At 42.1% G+C, this 13897-nt stretch overlaps 1 protein-coding gene across 2 annotated transcripts in view; it reads right to left on the bottom strand.

Annotated features, from left to right (window-relative positions):
• The window catches only part of flnbl (filamin B, like), an 81024-nt gene extending 67331 nt beyond the window's left edge, over positions 1–13693 (bottom strand). For both annotated transcript variants that reach the window (XM_034083918.2, XM_034083919.2), the window contains exon 1: positions 13308–13693. In XM_034083918.2, coding sequence (XP_033939809.1) covers positions 13308–13599 — 292 coding nt within the window. In that variant the 5' untranslated portion in view covers positions 13600–13693. The remainder of the gene's footprint in view (positions 1–13307) is intronic.
• Between the last annotated feature and the right edge of the window lie 204 nt (positions 13694–13897).

The raw sequence follows: 13897 nt of genomic DNA, 5'->3' as shown, positions 1-13897 counted from the left end.
ATTCAGGGTGCAGTTTACTTTGACGTGGGGGTGAGCAGCAGAGGTGGGGAGAGGCGGGGCTATTGCCTCATCATTATTGCTGTAGATGTTGCACAAACAACTGTAGCATGGTCAATAGCGTCCGGAGCACGATAGCAACTCTGCGATCCGCCATTGTTGTTGTTGTTGGTGGCGAAACACTTCAGCACTGGCGCGGGGTAAGCGGAGGTGAGCAGAAGAGGTGGAGAGGCGGGGCTATTGCGCAATCACTATCAGTGATCTGAAAATGTCCGTATAGGGCGCACACACGGAGCTGTTTGACCCCCCAGAGAGTGGCTTATGCATTTCTATCCACCTTGGGACCCGTTGTCGTTTCCTCAGTCGTTTAGTGCCATATTCGGTCGTCCTCGTGTGGCCGAACGGTCTATATGACACTAAACAGTAACGCAAACGACCGAATTCGTCCTCGTGGGGCCGCAGCCTAAGAGTGGCACAAACGTCTGCTCTGAGACAACAAGGTGACTGTTGTTGGCAATGACACAAAGAGAGGTGTGTGTGTCAGTTTCTAGTAACCTGCATTATATCGGTTTGGCCTTTGTAGTTTTATCCCCCTAAAACATTGTAGAACTAACATCAACCAAAATGCTTGGAACGAAATGTTATGTTTTTGTTATTTTGGTGTACTGGCCCTTTAAGAGGTGCACCACAGATCATGTCATTGGTCAAACCCTAAACCCATTTTGAAACAGCTGGAACAGTTATATGTTATATCAACGGGGAAAATGTTTGTTCTTATATCTTTAACTTTGAATGACATGTTGGAATATTGGCCCATTTCTTTTCTATTAACCAACATAAGGCTACAAGTAACAGCTGTTTAAATTAGCTTAGCATACAAACTGGAAACGGGGTGAAGCCTGCCCTGCTGAAAAAAACAGCATAGACCAGCTTAAGATGGTTGCTGGTTTTAGCTGGTGTTAGGCTGGTTTAGTTGGTTCAAGACCAGCCTGGCCAGCTAACAGCTGGTCTCTGCTGGTTTTAGCTGGTAGTTGAGCTGGTCTATGCTAGTGATGTGACGTTCGCGAACGACCGGATTCTTTTGAGCGGCTCTTTGGTACGAACGAAGGGAACCGAGTCCTACTTGGTGAGAGACTTTTTTTATTGTTGGTTCACTGCCTGCCATAAATCAAGTTCTGGCAACCACAGCAGCCCAAATGTCAACGTAAATGTCAAGTTTTCTTTTTACAGTGTACTTATATCTGTACATTTCTTTTCAGTTTGCTTCAAGGAGTGGCTTCAACAGACAGAAATGTAGGCCAGATTGGGAAAGGCTGGACGCTACACAACGGGAAACATTATGGACATGAACAAGGAAAAACAAAAACCACACTTTCTTTGTTGCCTTTTTCTTATCATACATAGTGTTACTGTTTTTTTTACCATCTATTTATTACTTTTATTTTAAATCAAATGCACCGGTTTTAGATAATATATTTATTTTGATGTGTATAATTATTGTATTGTTACTGTGTATTTTATTATGTTAACTAGCTATTTATTAAATTAAAATACTGTAATGAACACTATACAATGTCTTTATTTTGGTAGATACCAGAATACATGTAATCTTTGTAATATATTTATGTTCTCTTGTTTAAATAATCATACCAGTATTTAATGTATGCTGGTCACCTGGAATCCTGGTAAGCTTCCAGCATGGTATATTTAATACTATTATTAAACATAAGCTGGTGATAGATGGATGCTGGTGACCAGCTAAACCAGCAAAACCAGCCATCCTGGCCAGCTAGTGTCCAAAACCCCTCTCAACCAGCCAACCATCCAGCCTAATATCTACTGGCTGGTCAACCAGCCTGACCAGCTAAATTGGTCCAAGCTGGTTTTTTCAGCAGGGTGGCTCTCTACAAAAGTAACTAAATACACCTACCAGCACCTCTAATCAATGATTACGTTTTAAATGTTGTTTGCCTTATCAATACAGTCACAAGGCAAAGTAAAAAAAGGTAAATTAGCTGATTAATAATTGACTTCGAACTACTTGGAGCCAATGAATATTCTGACCGATGAGATGACCCATACAATGGTACACTTTCCTTTTGTCAGAATTGAACAAACAAGAGCAGTGGTCACTGTTGATCTTTTGAGGCTTGTATGTTGATTCAGTTTCCTCTGGACAGAGACCGGCTTCCTGTTTCTCCTTGTTTCCAGTTTCTATGCTAAGCTAACTAGCCAAGCTAATCATCTGTGGCCTAACATTTCATGGATAGATAGCAAACCAAGAGTGAAAAGTAAAAACTATTTTCCAAAAATCAATATGAATCAGACTTTAGTTAATTACTTCTTTAAATGTTTCTTAAAGTGGCCCTCCGTGACATTTATCGCTTTAGGCTTCACCTCAAAAAATCTGCACAAAGCTGCTCCATTTAGACCTGAGCGCAACAAAGAAGCTTTCTCTGCAGAGTGGAGGTGTGTGAAAGTATATATCCCCCCCACTCTCATGTTACCTTTACTGCAGCAACACAGAGGCCCTGTGACACACACACACACACACACACACACACACACACACACACACACACACACACACACACACACACACACACACACACACACACACACACACACACAACACACACACACACACACACACACACACACACACACACACACACACACACACACACACACACACACACACACACACACACACACACACACACACACACACACACACACACACACACACACACACACACACACACACACACACACACACACACACACACACCCCCACCCTCCCCCTCCCTCCCTCGCATGGGAGGAGAGCTGATACACACAGAGCACAGAAATGTAATTCTGTGTTTACATGAAACGTCTTCAAGGTCAACAACAAACAGAAATAATCCCACCGTCTGTTTCTTTTTCCGTCCCCGTCTGTAGACATGGGTTGCCGGTTTGGGACATTTTGTTTTCCAAATGGGAAGCTTCTGGATTTGTAGGTGAGCCAAATGTCAAATGTCAGTGTGGCGCTCGCTAACCTGCGCTCAGAAGCTCACCTGGTGTTACAGGCAGTATGAGATAAAGCCCTCTTTGAACATTAAAGGATGTAAACGTGTCACAGCGGGGCACAAAATACTAATATGTATTTAAAGTTGAAATTGTGTTACTGATACAAATACAGATTCAAACTCTGACAATACATTTGGATTTTGGGTCAATTTCTGATGATTTTAGCAACTAACAGCAACATGTTTCCTTCACAAGGGTTTTATGTTTCCATGTTTCGTGAAACAGGAACACAGGGTGATGAGAATGATGGCAACACCAGTGACCTTTCCTCTTGTGGCATTAACAATGCAATTAAAATGCTGCTTATTGCAAGTGCAGCTACATACACATGATCTCTGCACGCTTACATTTACAGTTTGAATTAATATTATAAATAAACAAATAATGTACACGTTTTATATGATTAAACCTCTGTTCGATGCAATAGTCTGGTGTCCTTTGAGGGTCTCTGCAGGAAACGTGTGATGATGGAGGGGATTTATTGCTGTTTTGACTGGAGCTCTATTTCTTACAGTGTAAACTTTAACCTGAAAGCAATTTGGATCTCCATCCTAGAAAATGTGTTTTTTCTTCCAACCCCGCAAGTCATGCTTCTTTAACTCCTCAAAGACGATCCTTCACGCTGGAGAATCAAAACCTCCAAAACAAATTGCCAGAGTTGCCCCGGCTTCTTTGTCAACTTTAACTTTTTCTAGACAGCCGTGATCTGGCTGTGATTTTTGATCTGGCTGTGATTTTTGATCTGGTTGTGATTATTACCGCGGTGGAAAACCCTTATCATCTCGACGGAGGCAGTAAATGGGGGGAAAGTGAATTTTGAAACCTCTTCTTCTCCCATCATCGGACAGTTGGGTTGAACCTCAGAATAAAAGCGTGCAGTGAAAGAAATCAAAGTGAAAATGAAGCCACAAATATGACAGCCGCTCTGGTGGTGTTTTTCAACTAGAGCAGTGAAAGACATGCAAGTAGAGAAACAAACTGCTGGAGTGAAGGAGTGCAGAGGAGGAGGAGGAGGAGGAGGAGGAGGAGGAGGAGGAGGAGGAGGAGGAGGAGGAGGCCAACCCGAACACTCCAGCTGCCAGTGTTGTGACCTGGATGCGAGGCGCGTGCGTCTTAGAGCGCATTAAGGGCTTTGTGGCTTCAGTTTCCAAAGGAAATATAAAATGAATCATGAACTCTGCGGCGGTCTGGCTCCGTTCGCTCCAGTTCACTGCAATATGACATTTCCTTAACGCTTTGACTTCACCGGAGACCCCCGCCATCATTAGATGTAAAGTCTAAAATAGACACACTTTTATGTAGCGTTTGATTAACCCAACTTTGGAACACAAAGAGGACAACAAGACACACGTCATTGCTTATTTGTTTTGCATTACCCAACACATGTAACAACAATGTTGTAATATAACTGTACACTAGTACATATAGTATTTACTACTGTCATTCTGCATCTACTGATTTCACTTCTAATATTGCTACTTGCCTTTTTATACTTGGGATGTTTAAATTATTATTTGATCAGATAAATTGTAATATGTATATCACTTAAAACAGGTTTCATCATCATTGTCATTGCTGTATCTGTGTACATTTCCCCTGTGTGGAACTAACAAAGGCATTCTGAATTAAACAGACCAAGAGCGTTAACATGTACAACGATTATGACTTCCCTACATGAAAGAGTCTGTCCACTAATGTCCAAAGAAAAGTCCAACATATACAACACCGGTCTTTGTGAGTAAGAGAATCAAAGAAGCAAGATTAAACGAGTAAACGGTTGTATTGTAAGTGAAGACAACACAAAACAGCATTACACAAAAAGAGCTAAACGTAACTAAAAGTGAACTCTAAACACACACACACACACACACACACACACAGCTATTAGACTGAAACCAAACATCCATCTGCTGTCAGCATGAAACCAGCAGACTGTTGTTGACACAGCACCATGGCAACCAAGGGGCCAAGAGAGAAACCCTGTGTGTGTGTGTGTGTGTGTGTGTGTGTGTGTGTGTGTGTGTGTGTGTGTGTGTGTGTGTGTGTGTGTGTGTGTGTGTGTGTGTGTGTGTGTGTGTGTGTGTGTGTGTGTGTGTGTGTGTGTGTGTGTGTGTGTGTGTGTGTGTGTGTGTGTGTTTAATGTGCCGGAGAGACTTTCTATTTGCAGCCATTATTACCACAGAATGTCCCACCACTGTCTGAGATTGCAACAAATTGATTTTCATAATCACTTTGGCCATGATTCTTTTTTTAACTGACCATTTGGTCTGTCAAATATAATATACGAGCAGTTCATTTGGATGCAGTGACTGGTTTCATAATTGAGTCGCTGAATGACATCAGAGAACTGTTTGTGAAGATGGCAGAAAAGGCTGTTTTCAGCCTCAAATATTGAGATTTTCTGCTTTTCTCAAAAAAGAACGTTGAATGAGAAAACCCCTTGCTGAGTCCCTGCTGCACATTAAAGTGTAACATATGTTCAAACTCCTTCCTTGTATTAACGCAGACTGAAGCTTCAGTGAGGAACACGAGTCACTTCAGAGCCGCTATGCAACTCTTCAAAGGCACAGCCTGAAGGCACTGCAGGTTAACTGTGTGTGTGTGTGTGTGTGTGTGTGTGTGTGTGTGTGTGTGTGTGTGTGTGTGTGTGTGTGTGTGTGTGTGTGTGTGTGTGTGTGTGTGTGTGTGTGTGTGTGTGTGTGTGTGTGTGTGTGTGTGTGTGTGTGTGTGTGTGTGTGTGTGTGTGTGTGTGTGTGTGTGTGTGTGTGTGTGTGTGTGTGTGACACTGAGTAGGTCCCGACTGAAAGCTACGCATCCCGTCGGGCCTGTTCTCAGCAATTGCGATGCGCACTCAGATGAACTTATAGAACAGCGCTTCAAGCAGAGATATGGCAGCAGTTAAAATGTCTGATGGGCCACTTTAAATATAGAAGCAAAAAAGAATCCAAAAGCTACACAACGCGACAGTAATTAGCCTCTAATTGCTGGGTTGTTTCTGTGGAAACTTCACAGCTTTTACCAGCGGATAATTCTAATTGCTGGTATTTGGGACTCGCACTATGCAAGTTTAATCGACCCATGTTAAGCATCATGGTCAAATAAAAGGTAATTTACTTAGTTTGTGGCATTTCCGATCTTAATTTGCAAAGAATTTAACAGCTTTCGCAATAGCAAATACCATGCCGCCTTTTTTAGCTTTTAGTTCTGGTTTTCCAGGACATTTAGGGCATGTTTCAGTCTCAGTAATCTCATGACTTTACTTCTTTCAGCAAACTGCTCTGAGAGTTCCTCTGTACACTACCTGCTCTGCAGCAAACCGCAGCAACACAAAGTAAGAAACATTATCGTGGATATACATAGGACTTTTAGCAGAGACATTTTTCTTAAGATGTGGTGATGGAGACCAAACACAGAGCTTAAAGAGAGAGAATAAGGTGTTAATGTTGCCGTGTGTCAGCTGGATGTGTACATGAGCAGCTGTTTAAAACCACATGAGCCAACGGGAGCTCAACATTGTCCACTGAGTCCGACAAATCCATTCTCTTCGCCTCTTTAAAGACTGCTTGTCGTATTTTAATGTCTTATTGCGGTGCGTTTGTGTTGCACTTTGTCTTGATAGGTTCCATGCAGACTGTTCTGTGGTTTCAGACAGAGGGTGAAATGAGGTGCAGCAGCACAGGCAGACCTTTTTGAACACTAAAGCATGGAGACATGTCCCAGCAGAGACACAAAACACAAATATGAACCTGAGAATGAGCAATATGTCTCCTCTTTAAACAAACTCGCCTCGCCCTGATCTCCCCCCCACTACACTAAGTGAGTCGCCCTGATCTCCCCCCCACTCCTCTCCCACTACACTAAGTGAGTCGCCCTGATCTCCCCCCACTACACTAAGTGAGTCGCCCTGATCTCCCCCCACTCCTCTCCCACTACACTAAGTGATTAATAAACCATGATGCTTATGTAGAAGTTCTGATTGACTAATATACTTGACTCATCATTTCAACACACACAATTCCTCTTCCACTTCAACCATGATGCAACACACCTGTCTGCACAAGTGGAAGGCCAACACCCTTTGTATACCACACACACACACACACACACACACACACACACACACACAACACACACACACACACACACACACACACACACACACACACACACACACACACACACACACACACACACACACACACACACACACACACACACACACACACACACACAACACACACACACACACACACACACACACACACACACACACACACACACACACACACACACACACACACACACACACACACACACACACACACACACACACACACACACAGCATTGGCCAATGTCCACACAGGTAGGTAGAACACACATTCAAAGTTTTGCAATCTCTGCAAGAAGAGTGATTAGGTCTCAGTCTCTATGACTCCTTCACAAGTATGCACTGCTGACACTAGAAACATACATAAACACACACACACACACACACACAGAAAAAGCACACACGGCTTATCTCAAAAGTTAAAAGTTAATTAATTCACTTTAGCTGTGTTTTTGATTTTTTTATTGGTGAAGTGTACCAAAAAGATCCATCCCACTCTTTTGAGATGCATAAATTATGATTCTGGGAATTGTGCTGGCTTAAATGATATTAATAAAATATTATCAGGTGATGTTGTCTGTGTTAAAATAGATTATTCTCCTTCAGACACTTTCACCTAAGGACCCAAAAACGTCTTAAAAGCCGACAGATGTCACCTTCTAGAAAATGAGAAACAAAAAAAATCACCACGAACCAACACCGCTGAATATGAAGCAGGGTGGCGCACGCACGCACACGCGCGCACACACACACACACACACACACACACACACACAATAAAGTTTGCTCAAAGATAATTCATTCAGGAGGAGACTGTTGTAACTGTATGTAACCCTCATGTTCTGTATGGTGTCCCCTTTAACAGCTCAAAACAGCCTTTTTTCCTTTGGCTGAATATTAAAAATGTGAATGAAACAAGTGACAGTTATTTCTGAATGTCGGTAATGCTGCATCACATGAGCCCAGTGTCTGGTAATTGTATCAAGTTAAAAAGAGGTAAACAGGATATTACCAAACGTGTTCATTTTCAAGGTGTAATAATACGTACACAAACCCAATGGGCCCACAAGAAGAAAGTAAAGCCAAACAAAGCACTGCCGGATGAATTCAAAACACAGAAATGTTTAAAGATATTCCTCCTTCTTCCTCAGAAAGGGTAGGGGCCTCTCAAAGGGGCCCCACACCAGAGCTAAACATTAACACACACACACACACACACACACACACACACACACACAAAAGGAGACATTGAGTTTCATCACTTTGTCTGACAGCAGCAGGCATCTTATTCCCACGACCCCCCCCCCCCCCTGCCCTCTCTGTTCACTCTCGTGGAGGTGAGGCATCTGACACACTCTCGTTACCTGTGGACCAGAACCGGACTCCCGCTCACAGACCCTCCAACACTGGGGTTATGCAGACCTGTTTCATGTCTCAACACACTGTTCTGTTCCTATGTTCAAACAATAAGCACGGTGCTGTTCAGACATGCAAATCACAGTCAGCTGTTTAATCATTACATATATAACCAAACTAAACATTTCCTGCTGCGGGTTTTAATCCCCAGACATCACGTGTATTTATTATAGTTTTCACCAGAGACACTATAAAAGCAGCTTATTCAGACTATAACTGAAACGAGTAATCCATTACCCCGTTCACAAAAAAAGGAATCGGCAACTGTTTTAATAATGATTAGTCATTTCCTTTTTATTGTATTTTATTTTTCCTTTTAAGAGGATTTTACATTTGGAATACACGCACATGCAAAACAGGACCAGGCATAGGCATTAATGGAGAGGGGTCAGAGCAAAGGACTGCCAATTGGGGTTACTGCCTTGCTTGAAGGCACCTAGGCAAGCAGTGCCCTGAAGTGAAGCTAGTAGTCCCTCATCAGTACTTGGGACATAACGGACCCAATTGAAGGTATTGTCTCCTTATTTGAGTCAATCTTGAATCCTGAAAGTTGAAGAATATCTCCAATATTTCATGTTTTCAGAAGACTTTCTGCTGCTCTTTTTCATTATTCATTGAAGACTTCATATGTGTACACTGTTTGGAAGACATTCCACCAGGTTCATGTGGGGACTTGAACCGTCGACCCTCTGGTTTCCAAACCTCAGTACCCGAAAACGGAGGTACTTCCACCACATGTCATGTGTTTTTCTAGAGGAAATAGTGGTTCCAACATTCCTCCTGCTTTTCTTTGTCATGTTTAATATCTTTCTTGATATTCAAACTTTTGGCCAAAGGTCATTTTAAGATGTCACGTTTTCCTCTGTTAGTAATGGCAATTGTTTGAGGTGATAAAGACTTAAAGATTGCTATGTTAAGCAATAATGAAATGTTCTGTCAGGCCCCTTTCACACCAACGCGGTTCACGTTCTAGCTCTGTGCTTGCGCTCTTCTGGTTCGGAACCGGTTTTTATTTTCAGCCCCCGTTTTGTTCACACCGCCCAGAGCCCGACTGGTGCAGCCACGGCTGCGTCATGACGTCACCGCTTACGTCGCTGATTTTCTCCCTAACGGCGCTCACGACAACAACACCAATGGGGGACAGCGTCGGGTCGATGATGGTGTTGCTTTTAATCACACGAAGCCAGATTAAATTAAATAACTACTTCTCCAACCTTATACTTTTCACCAGAGTGCCGTGGTTCGTTTTTTATTAATGTGTTTCAGTGGCATTTACCGACCGCTGCAGTGCTGCCCGCTGTTTGGCATCACAACGCTGTTATGGACATTTCTATGGTATACAATGGGTGATGTTAGCATAGCAACCGAAGCTAAACTGACTATCTTAACTACTTGTAGCTATCGGCGTATTTTTCATTATGATTCTACTTGTGATAGTCGGACATGACAACGCATTACATTTAAAAAAAACAAGTCCTCGAAACTAAAACTGTGAATTTCTCACTTTTTCAAAGATGACACATCCCTATGTTTTGGTTTGTGTCTGTCTGAAACATGGCAGTGTTGCTTCGCAATGTGTTTCCCACCCAGTCGTTTCCTTTCTACGTTGGAAAATCCAACCTACACCGTTTGACGTCACTGGACACTGCTCACTCCCATCCCTCAACACTAACAAGCCTCCGTTTGTTTTGGGTATGTCCAAAAGAATTATTGTATACATTAATAAAGCATAAAACACTTCATCTTAAATCTAGAAAAGAATGTTGAAGTCCACCTCAAAACAAGCAGTGGATGAAGCCAGGAGCTCAGTTCAGCTGTGGAAACACACACATTCATCTGATTGTATTGTAAAGATGTGAAATTGTAAATGGTGCCCTTCGACAGTCACTGGCTCTCCATTTTCTCTAGACTCACTTGCGCCAAACTGGCTTCCTGTGTCACTCTGAAATAAATATAGATCCTGCATACCTAAATAAGCATTTACCTCTTATACCTATATATTATCATTATTTTATATTTTTTCTCTGCATGAAATATTTGGTGGGCCAAATCAAACCTAATGGAGGGCGCACACCGGGCAGACCTCCATTAACAAGAATACAGGACATGAAAACAAAACAAAAAGGGATTATGGGTAGAAAGGATGGCTGCAGCCAGTCATGCTTGGTTACTTAGGACGGGCTTGAACACCACAGAAGAAGAAGAACAGTCATGCTGAGGTAAGGTTAAGAAGATTTGAATCAGATTCAAGTGTGACGTTGTTGAACGCAAGCATGAATTTGCAACAGTGGCTAAAAAAACGATGATTTTCTACCGCAGCTGTGAATAAACGAATGAACGCAGCTCTGTCCTGAAATAACCTTGAAAGGACTGTTGTGTTTAAAACGCTTCATAATACATTACATAATCTGCTTCGTCAGTGCTGTGTGGAGTTTCTTTGCAGATAGAGTATTTTCTGAAAAATACTTTTTGAAAGTGAAATGGGACAGTCAAACTTCTTAAATGCGTGAAAGAGCCGCCCCCCCCCCCAGAAAAAGACTACATACGGTATCAAAGTCATAATTGTAAAGCTGAGCAGACATTCAATACTGTCATTACACAACGGTTTGATATTTAAACACTCTAACATGTAGCAGCAGAGAGGGGAAAACAGCTCTGTTGGTAATTTATCTCACTCCGTGGGTAGGAAACTGCGGGTACAAAAAATCCTTACAAGCATGCTGCGTGTCAAGCAGCCAGAGATCGATGGATCTGAAACCAAAGGAACTGCACTTTTTAAAGAGAGAGACAGTTTTGGTCACTTTCATTATAGGGCTGTCACTCCACTGTCCTTTTGAAACCTCATTCGTTCATTAAATGTGTCTTCCACACATTAAAAACAGGGCACTTATATGCATGAGTGTGTGTATGCTCTATGCCTTAATGTGCATTGGGCATTCCTGGCTTGTGTGTTGTGTAATTCAGGGGTCAATAAAGTAAGAGAAAATCTAGACATTTTTAGACATCGTGACTAAAGGAGGGAGAAAGTTTGGAAAAAAACATTTTAGTAAAATATCTAAAAATCTTTACATGATGACCGACCAATAGAAATGAAACTAAGGTCAGCTACAACATACCAGTTGTTAATTTAAAGGAGTTTCTCTTTCCTGTAAAGTGTTATATTGGTTTCTGTGCATTTAAATGGTCTTCAAAGGCTAACATCCCTGTGTTCCCTCCAGAGGGAGTTTCTACACAAATACAAATTAAAACAATTAAAAAAATGTAACTGAAAATATTCAGCATAATAACTAATTTAGCAGCCTGGTTGGAAGCCAAACCAAACTAATTAAAATCTGATGTGTGATTATTATGTCTGGGACACAAGACGCACCCTGTTAAAGAAACATATGAAGCCGCAGGTGACGACTGATCACGTTATCATCACCTTATTAACAGTTTGCTATGGCTTTGTTAATTTGTGGGGGGTGACATATTATCATGTTGACCCCCCAGCATGAAGCCAGGCTCATTAACACAGGTGTGTGTCCCCCTCTGTGGGAGCCTGCTCATTAAAACACACTCTGCTGTTGTCATGTGGAGACTCATGCCACAACATGCCAAACTCCATTTAGAAAAACTGTCAGTTTAAGGCTGCTGTTGACACATGATGCCGTTCATCAGTAATAACTGGGGGACAGTAACTCTAATGAAACTGACAATTGTAGAGGAGATGTGGCTCCAGTACTCACGGTCGTCTATCACATCAATGCTACACTGATGTGATAGGCAGCAGGAGCAAAGTTTACGAAGGAAAAAGTGCAATTTTGAACAATTTATTTTACCCAATGTGGATTATCCGTGTGCCGATTTAAAGATTAGTTCATTTTGAATCTATTGATATTCAAATAATTTAATCTTCACTAGTTTAATGTCGACTAAAGGCAAAGCGACATTAAACTAAAGGATTCTTAAACACAGCTTGGCAGGGGCTGCATGTAGGGGAACTAACAGGACTCAAAGTAACCAAAAATGTAGTGTCGTACAGTGTTATTTAGGTTAAGTTATTTATTCTATCACACAAGGATCTATCATTATATTGATTTCGGTTTACATTCTGATAAAATAATCTCCACACCAATGAAAGGACAAAGGTATGAACTGAACTTTGGTCTCCGGCAAAAGTGCATGGCCAACATTAAACACACAAGACAAGGATTTTAAAAGGCGTCTTCAATATATATTGGCTTTTTCATCACAAAACACCCTCAATAGCGATCACTTCAAGTAAATATCAACTTTGGAATGTGGTTTAATCTGCTCTTGATTGCAAACACCGTCTGTCAACGACCAAATCAACCAGGTGGGCGCGTATCAACACCGTAAACCTAACAAAAAATATGTGTTGTTTTGTGTATAAAATGTATGCCGAATTGAAGAATGAGTCCACCTGATCCTATAAAAGATATAATGTGTTAATGTAAGTTATATATGTATGCGAAAAACGCAGTTAGACTCTAAAATGCTGAATTTCTAACAGGCGGTTTGTGCTCTCAACGAGAGAAGACTGTGTTTTGGGTCAATAAACTAGGAAAACTAGTAACTAACTTTACTGGGAGTCGTATTATAAGTATTACCAGCATCCCTGATATGTGTGAACTTTACACTAACAGGCAAACTTATATTCGGGTTAAAAAAAAGAAGTTTTGCAGCCTGCAGTCGAATGAATGGACTCACCGATGGAGACCAGCTTGATGTTCTCCTTGTCCAGAAACTCCAGAGCCACAGAAACGTTCTCCAGCTTCATCTGCCCGAAGTTGGGCCTCGGGTGGTACTTTCTGTACATCTTCTTGTGGCTGAGGACCTCCAGCAGGGCGATGAGCCTCAGGCCGTCGCCCAGGTCCGTCTGCAGGTCCACGATCCGCTTGTTGACGCATTTCAGGTGCTCGTTGCTCCAGCGCGTAAAGGTGTTCTGCTGGATCTTCTTCCACGGAGCGTCCTCGGCCAGGTCCTTCTCTGTGACCGGCATCTTGTCTTCTCTTTCCCGCTGCTGGTCCTTGGTTAAACTGTGACAGAGTGGGCCGGGAGCGTATTGTTGTGTGTGTTTCCTCGAAGCAGCCTGAAGTTGGTTTGCAGTTTTTTTTGTAACCTCAGGGAGACTCACTGGCTGCTGCGTTCAGGTGCGGCTCTGAAAGCTCGGATTTCTTCCTCTTCTTCTATGAACTTTTACGAGCCTTTGGGATTGTAAATGTTGCATCACTGCCTCCTTTTGGATTTCAACTTGCATCATTGACTTCATTGACATGCACAAAACATTCAGGTGTTCA

This window comes from Pseudochaenichthys georgianus, chromosome 5 (genome assembly GCF_902827115.2).
Source record: "Pseudochaenichthys georgianus chromosome 5, fPseGeo1.2, whole genome shotgun sequence".
NCBI lineage: Eukaryota > Metazoa > Chordata > Actinopteri > Perciformes > Channichthyidae > Pseudochaenichthys > Pseudochaenichthys georgianus.
Note: the sequence above shows the minus strand (reverse complement) of the source record. Positions and strands in the feature narration are given on the sequence as shown.